The sequence below is a fragment of the Nematostella vectensis genome, chromosome 5 (genome assembly GCF_932526225.1).
Source record: "Nematostella vectensis chromosome 5, jaNemVect1.1, whole genome shotgun sequence".
NCBI classification, from domain to species: domain Eukaryota; kingdom Metazoa; phylum Cnidaria; class Anthozoa; order Actiniaria; family Edwardsiidae; genus Nematostella; species Nematostella vectensis.
In genome coordinates this window covers 3,351,020-3,358,920 of record NC_064038.1, presented here as the reverse complement: position 1 = coordinate 3,358,920, position 7,901 = coordinate 3,351,020, and the positions used below count along the sequence as shown (strand labels likewise).

General features: G+C 37.9%; 1 protein-coding gene and 1 long non-coding RNA gene across 2 annotated transcripts; one reads left to right on the top strand and one right to left on the bottom strand.

The window, feature by feature from the left end:
• LOC125562988 lies at positions 1 to 1,980 on the bottom strand. Its single transcript, XM_048727447.1, has 2 exons — positions 1,784 to 1,980; positions 1 to 1,676 (listed from the first exon to the last, which is right to left on the bottom strand). The coding sequence occupies exons 1-2, from the start codon at positions 1,897 to 1,899 to the stop codon at positions 1,370 to 1,372; spliced, it is 423 nt and encodes a 140-aa protein (XP_048583404.1). The 5' UTR covers positions 1,900 to 1,980; the 3' UTR covers positions 1 to 1,369.
• Positions 1,964 to 4,785, top strand: LOC116609000. The gene is made up of 2 exons (XR_004292821.2): positions 1,964 to 2,362; positions 4,222 to 4,785. It is a non-coding gene; the product is annotated as an uncharacterized LOC116609000 (long non-coding RNA).
• Positions 4,786 to 7,901: the final 3,116 nt, after the last annotated feature.

Genomic DNA, 7,901 nt, shown 5'->3' with positions numbered 1-7,901 from the left:
AATCTCTATATGGCAGACCATTACAGTTATTATCATAACTTTTCCTAAAAAAAGTTCGCGCCGAAGTTGGCAACTTCTTCATTGCGAACCTACTTCAGCATGCTTTAAGTTCGAGAAATTACCAACATTTAATAATCTAGTTTTCACATCACGAAAAGGTTTTTAAGAGTACTGAATTAAAGTAGAAGTCATCTTGTGTTGGAAAACTTCACACCTGTGACCTAACACGATGTGCGGTTCTAATATGAAATAGTACTCAAAGCGCAACACAAGTGAGAATCGGTAAAGCGCAAGAAAATCAAGCAGATGCGCTTCCTCTTGCGCTTGCATTCCAGTGAGAATCAGGAAATTACTTGCTCTGCGCTTGCGCTTACCCCAAGTGAAAAACAACCTTTAGTCTATTCTCTCATTGCCCGGAATATGATATATGTGTCAAAGAAATATAAAAAAATAGAATGATTCTCTATTAAAAATACATAAATCATAATTATTATGAAATTTCACGGGAGGTGGTTGAATGCTTTTCTATACCATATATTTAACTGGGACATTATCCGACGGGTATTTAACCTTCCTGATCACAGCTGTGTGCACCCTTGATGCTTGAGCAGCTTGTTTGATAGGTATAACTTAAACAGCAGGACAGCAGCAGCAGGTTAAATACCTGTCAGATAATGGATGTTTAATTTCTATAAATGAAACTGATCTAGTGATTTTTGTTGTATGAACATCAAAGCTAGCTAGAGTTATCTTGGCAGTGTGCACGATTTCGTCTTTTAGGTCTTTATTAGAATATAGAAACTATGATAAGAATGCAATGCACCTGGTGCTATTGCATTGTGATTCCTTTAGCTATTTAGTAATTACTTGATTATACATTGTATTTCAGTTTACGTTCGTTTATCGTCTATCAAAATACTCCTATTGTAAAGATTGTCACGAAAACCGCGGAATACCGGAAGTCCTCTCCCAAGAAATACGAAACCAATTGTCATAATAATGCCGTGCTATGCAATGTTTTATAGCGAGAAAAAAGTATAAAACTAATTTGGAAATCCAGAAATCATATTTTCGATATTTCAGATGTCTCTATCGACTCTCGGCATTTCAGTCGCATGAAAAAACATGACATTTTAAAAACTGATGGGGATGATGGGCACTATGGGTGTGGTCAACAGCAATTTTTGCCCCTAAGAGATAGCAAATCGGGTGTTGTCAGAGGGGTTTTTAACCGGAAGAGATAGCAGAGTCGGAAAAACCATTAAACTTCCCCTAAGGAATAGCAGTATTTACACAATAAGAGAATAGCAGAATTGGGAATATCATGTAAGGAATAGTAGTTGGTTGAAACTACTATTCAGGTCGTTTCTCAGTACACTCCAGGGGGCGACATGATCTCCTCTGCATTTGAATTTAGATGTTCCCACTCATTTACAAACTCGGCTGCTTGCCCTTCGTCTAAAAGCTGTTTTTTTCTAAGGCCAGGGTACCCTTGCTCCCGAACATAATTAATCATCCTTTTCACACACTTTACGCCGAAGACTTCGTCAACGGCTCTTTTTACTACTAACTTTCTTGCAGGCGCTATGTTTTCCTTGTTTTCTTCTGTATAGTGGTCAATAATATCGTTTAATTGTGCAAAGCTCTTTTTGCTCTTCTCATAATTTAGCATGACCCTTCAATAGAAATATAGATATCAAAATGTGAATATAAATATTCAAAAGTGCTTGCACAGGTTCGCACCATGTAACTGAAATACGAGTTTGAAAAGAATCACTCTTACCATGTTTTCGCTCCAGTAAATTCCTTCACGACTTCAGCCTTTTTGGAAGTAGCGCTTAACCTTTCATCGTTTTCATTAGATCGTTTAAGGCCGCCAAGAGGATTAAGTTTAGACATTTTTTGAGGTATCGATCAGCTGGTTGGGTTTTCCCGCCCAACGGATGTTTTGGTCAATTTCGGCAGAGCGCGAAGTTTGCTCTCTTGGGTAGGGAGGGTAAAATAGTTTGCCCTAGTTCCCAGACCGAGCGCGACATTTTCCCACCTGGCAGGGAGGGTTGTACCGTTGCAGAACTGTCCTCGTTGTAGAAGTGTCTAACCAATCAGATAGGACTACATGTGTCCAATCATAGACCCTGTTAGAATGCCACACGTGTGACACTGGGATCGAGTGGCGGAACAGTCTTCCCTCTTCTTCCCTGGGATCGAGTTTGGTATGGCAGAACGGTCGTTTGTTGATAATATAACTGATTTCTGAGGAATTGATAAAGCAGAGAAACACCCAAGAGAAAAGGATTTAGCAAAAGCCATGTTATGTTCCCTTACTGGAGTCCGTCCTAAGACGGAGACAAGCCATTAAGAGGTGAGTCACGCTCACTTGCTCCTCGAAAAGTCTTTACTTTTCGTACCGTCCTTCGCTAGGGGAGATATCCACAATAAAGCAGGTCAAGTAGTTCATAGGAAATGCATTTGAAAGCTACTACTGATAAACAAGTGAACGCAATGCGAGTAAAACATTCAATTGATAATCAATCAGTTCCACTATCTAAGTTGGGCTAAGTTGTACAGTAAGATTGCAGCTATAAGCTTACAATTATCACACAGTCCCCTAAGTAACCTGATTTGATCTTTCTCTGCCTCATAAAAATCAATACGGTGAATTGGCATATCCTTAGATTTGCCTTTTCTAAGGGTCTGTTTACATTACGAATATCAACCCTGGCTGAAGCTTTAGTATGGCCAGGCGACTGAAAATGTTTTTCATATTAGTAGCTAGCTTCAGCCTGTACTAAATTCGTTTTTGAACAGTTAAAACTATTCACAGCACCTCGGCATGTTCTTAGCAGTTCTTTAAATTTGGTGAAATGCTGGACGTTCATATAAAAAAAGGTCCTTATAAAGTGTTCTTTATTTATGTGATTACATGGAGATATTCCATCCACTACTGGAGCTTGGGGTGAAAATCCTAGCACAGGTGAGCAGCCCAGGCTGGAAATCTCGCTCATATAATAGAAAAAGCAATTTTACAAGCATTTTAGGAATACCCGGTTGGACCCCCTGACTGTGCTGAAAACTCAGCCTGGGTTGAAATTTTTAATGAGATAAAAAGAAATCAACAGTCGTTAGAATGCTTCTCTATCAGGCGTGTCATCACCATTGACCACCAAAAAGTTGGTATTTGATTTTGAACAGTTGTCATGTTAGACTTTTTCCATAGCTATCTATGACTGCCAAATGCTGCAAATGCTGTTTGTGTCCCTGCCAATCCTTTGCACCATATCAAATCCTTGCTTAAACAATCCATTAAATTTCATATTTATACTAATAACTATTAGAAAATGATCACTGATACCTCAACCAATGAGAGAATGAGTGGGGAGAATTAGTCAATAGAGAATGAGGCAATAGAGAATTAGTAGGGAGTGTAGTTAGAAATAAGTGCTTACTACTTAGTGATTAGTATTCCCTAAGTTGCGACTTTGTTTTCATTGTTTTCCTGGATTATTGTTGAAACGCCAAATTAGCTATAGAGCACTTGCTATAGAGCGTATTTATGTTTTTATTGCTGGCTTAGCAACCTATCTACTACTATGTTAACAGGGGGATTTGTTACTTTGAAGACATTATGCACTTGTATTTTATATTTCACTGATTTTTTTATTTATGTAAATAAATTATAATTTTATAATCCTGATGTAAAAAAGTTGTAATTTTTAAGCAAATTACAAGCAAAACTGTTGTCAGCAACAGACTGCCACCATCCCCAGACTGAAAAGACACCTCAGTGCATTGTTGGAAACTTCAAGGCATACTGCTTGATCAGCAGTAGTTGAACTTGACTGATAGTGTGGGACTTGAAATAGGGGGAAGGTTTCTGTTTTTGGTCTGTTTTTTTCCAAAAATTTGCGCAAAAGTACATTAATGGGGTAATTAATAATTTGTTATTTCTATGTAATCTAAGTAACAATGGCACTTAATCACCTTTAACAGTAAATAAATTAGCCTCAGCTTCAGAAACTGGGTCTTCATTTAGTGTAAAAGTTTTTTAACATGTTTTTTTTTAACTTTGTCTTTGGCTACTTCTTATACGTTCATCTGACATTGCTATTCCTCATTTGCCCAGATAGTGTTTTTAAGATGAATTTCTAACATCTTCAACATGTTCTCTTGACTCAATTGTAATATTTAATACAAGGTTACAATGATTTTTCTTTGTCACAGGGGCTTCACCACCTTGATTATCTCATCCTGACCAAGTCATTGCACTGCAGTTGTCCACACATCACAGTTGGTTATTGCCCTTGACAAATACTGCAGAGGAATTCCATTTTTATTTATTTCAGGCAGCGTCAAATTTTGTTATTCAATGTCAAAGGTGCCAAGGTTAACAAAATTGAACCAGAGATTTTGTCATCTTTAGCTCATCTTTAGCTTTAGGCGGCACCAAGCAAATAGTCCAGTTTTGAATTCAACTGTGCCATTGGAATTAAGGACACATATAAAGACAGTGTGAGCCTAAGTTTCAGATTATTGGTTCACAAATAACATCGAGATCATAAAGAATTCACATGTTTTACATTGTTTTATTTCAAGCTCTAGGAGATTTTCACTTGTATGTTACACTTGACTTATACTACCTTTGTCCATCTATTCAGCAGGCATGATGGATTTCCAAATTTGATTACTGAAGCAACCTTTGTCACATCATAGCTTATAATGTTCTGCTGTAGTTATGTAACTATTTATTTGCATAATCTTTCAATAAATCACATGATTCCTTGATGACTCCATTGTCTCTGAATGGCAATGAAACATATTCCTAAAGCAGCTGTTCACTAACCAAATCAACATTCCCCTACTGTAATATGCTGCCCTTTATTCCCCCTCTATAATATGCCCCCCCTCTCAATGATCTGCCCTTCCTTTCTGCCAACCCTCTTTAATAAGCCATCTTTAAAAAAACATAGCTCTCTAATAAGCTGCCCCTCTGATAAGCAATCCCTTTCTAGCAAGCCACGACTCTATTTACCCATCCCCTGGGCAAAATTTCTAGTATTACATTATTTACATACCAGTGTGCACCTTCTGTTAGGCTGCATAGAGTGCATTATTTAATAAGCCACCCTCTCTATTAAGCCAACCTTATGAAACAAGCCAGTCCTCTCCAATAAGTCACCCCTCTAATAAGCCATCACTATCTAACAAGTCACCCCTTTTTAAAATAAGCCAGCCCTCTCTAATAAATCACCCATCTCCAATAAACCAGCCCTCTCTAATAAATCACCCATCTCTAATAAGCCACCCCTCTCTAATAAGCCATCCCATTCTAATAAGCCAGCCATCCCTTTCTAATAAGCCACCCCTTTCTTATAAGCCACCCCTCTCTGTTGAGCCATCCCTCTCTAATAAGCCAAATCTGTCTCATAAGGGGGGGGGGGGGGGATGAATAGGGGTCTCCCTAGCAGGATTCTATCCTACGTGTGGCCAATATAAGTTTTGACACCTATGCGGCAGAAAAAGGGCGTGGTCCCTAAACTCTAAGGGATAGCAGTCAATGTTATCAACTGCCTTCTACGACAACTAATTACCTAGTCTATGAAAAGGTGTATTCCCTCCTGGCCTCAGCATGGAATAATGTGGCACATTTCTGTAGTTACCGTACTATTCAATATTCAATATTATTTAGGTAGAATAAGCAGTAGATACTGTTAAAGAATAATGTTGAAGCTCCTGGAAGAACGCGCTAGGAGACTATTGAGTCGCCTCATGGATAGAAACTGCATGTTATTTCAACAAAGACAGCAATACAACGAAATGTTTATAACCCTATATTTTTTGGATTAAGCTATTTTGGACGCTTGTGGCCTTAAAAATACGGGGATACCGTTTTTGTAAACCATTAGCACGTACTGGGAATATTGAAAAAAATAGTCAGTTTTATACCATCGAATCTTTTACTCTAATCACGTTTAAAGATTTCGGCAGCGTAATATGATGTGTGATCAGGAAAGACAAACTCGTTCCAAAATGACAATGGGGTGTGGAGTATGGCTATGTCTATTTTCATGTAACAAATATCAGCAAATGTAACAAATGTCAGCAAATGTAACAAATGTCAGCAAACGTAACAAATGTCAGCAAGTTTTGAGATCTTCACTAGTGCAATATTTCACTATGAAATACCTTTTCAAGCAGAGCACAAGGCTTGGAAGATCTTTAAAAGGTCATATCTTATGTTATAGATACGACGAGGGAAGTTACAAAATGCTTACTAAGAAAAAGCATCTGCGGCGTGTCATCTATGTCGGCTATTTTTATTTTCGACTTTATTGCACGAAGCCTGAACAGTTTGAAAACGATGATGAAAAGGATGATGAAGCTATGAATTGACAAATCTGCACCAATACATTTTGAAATTTTGGAAGAACTTATACGCTGGAAATCGCTTCTTTTTCGCCGCATCATCCGATTAGTCGGGACGTATCGCCCTTTTTCTAGCTAATTTAACAATTGTGCAATTCACGGTCATTTTGTTGTCAAATACCAGGATTAGTAATCTTAGTATAACTTTTGATAGATCCGCTACAGTCTTTTTTTTTTTGCTGATGTCCGCCCATCCAAAAAACAAACACACCCTTCCCCCTTGACCCGCTTAATTTCATTTCGACATTTGCATCTAATTGTATATTTATGAGTTTGGGATTTGCTGATTTAAAAAAAAACATTGTTTACAAAAGAAATAAAACATCAGTTTATAATGTGACTGTGACTCGTTTTATTTAAAATCTTGGAACGTAATGGTCTTTTTCTCATTTATATGACATTTCGTTTGGCTGCCCAAGTTTTACATTGCTGTCTTTACAGCCACAAAAAAATATTCCGATTATTCCTTAAAAAATCAATCCAATTGTATCTAATTTTACACGTGTAAAATTGGATATCAACTCCAAACATATCACTTGGGAAATATAGTGATTTATATGGTGGCTTATTAGAGAGGGGTGACTTATAAGAGAGGGGTGGCTTATTAGAGAGGGCTAGTTTATCAGAGAGGGTTGGCTTAGAAGATAGGGCTGGTGTCGCAATAGTGCCTCTGATTGAATGAATCATTTTTCTCCACGTGAAATTCAGATTTTATTATTAGAAATAAATAAACAAATTAAACAAAATAAATAAAAATCACCCGCCTGCGTGCTCTCGAGGTAGAAACCGCGACCAGAAATGAAATATTTTCTGGCCTAACCGTTCCCTATATCGTGTGCACTGTTTTAAGAGGGATTTTTTCTTCTGGGGACCTCAACTCCTGCATTTTTCGCAAGCATAATAAACGAACCGCGAGAATGTTTATGGGGTATGCACCCCAGAAATCTAGTTAAAGTATTTGGAAGCCCTCCGACTCAACCGGCATGTCCGCTCATATACTGCGAGCTGGGACGAAATATCCAAGAGCAAATGGTCATCTAAATGGGTAAACGAATCCAAGCTCAAAGTTATGGCTACATGCCTGTAACCGCGTATGTTCTTCCTGTATGTTAGTACAAAAAGAAAATCCTATGGACGGGAAATTATGATCCGTCGCAGAACAATAGAAATTGTCTTGCATACTTGATTAACAAAATGTGAATATGTTAGACAGAATTGAGAATTTTGAACTTGAAATCCTGCATCACTATCGGCTTTCTAAACAAAATATGCATACATTATGTTATTTTACCGTAGAACCTAATCGTTTTACAGTTTTTCTTAAGCAACACACATCAAACAAATAGACAAAGACACTAAACAGTAGTCAGAGAGATAAAGGGAGGGAGGGAGGAGAGAGGGGAGGCGGGGGGGCGCAACAAATGCGCAAAAATAATAGTTGTTAATCGGTAAAGTAAACCGCGAAAAGCATACACAGG

What these genes read in the sequence shown, in the direction of transcription:
- LOC125562988 (XM_048727447.1), bottom strand. Translation starts at nt 1,899, where the DNA reads ATGTCTAAACTTAATCCTCTTGGCGGCCTTAAACGATCTAATGAAAAC. An exon ending in TTTACTGGAGCGAAAACATG is followed by an intron (nt 1,677 to 1,783) that starts GTAAGAGTGATT and finishes TTTCTATTGAAG; the next exon opens with GGTCATGCTAAATTATGAGA.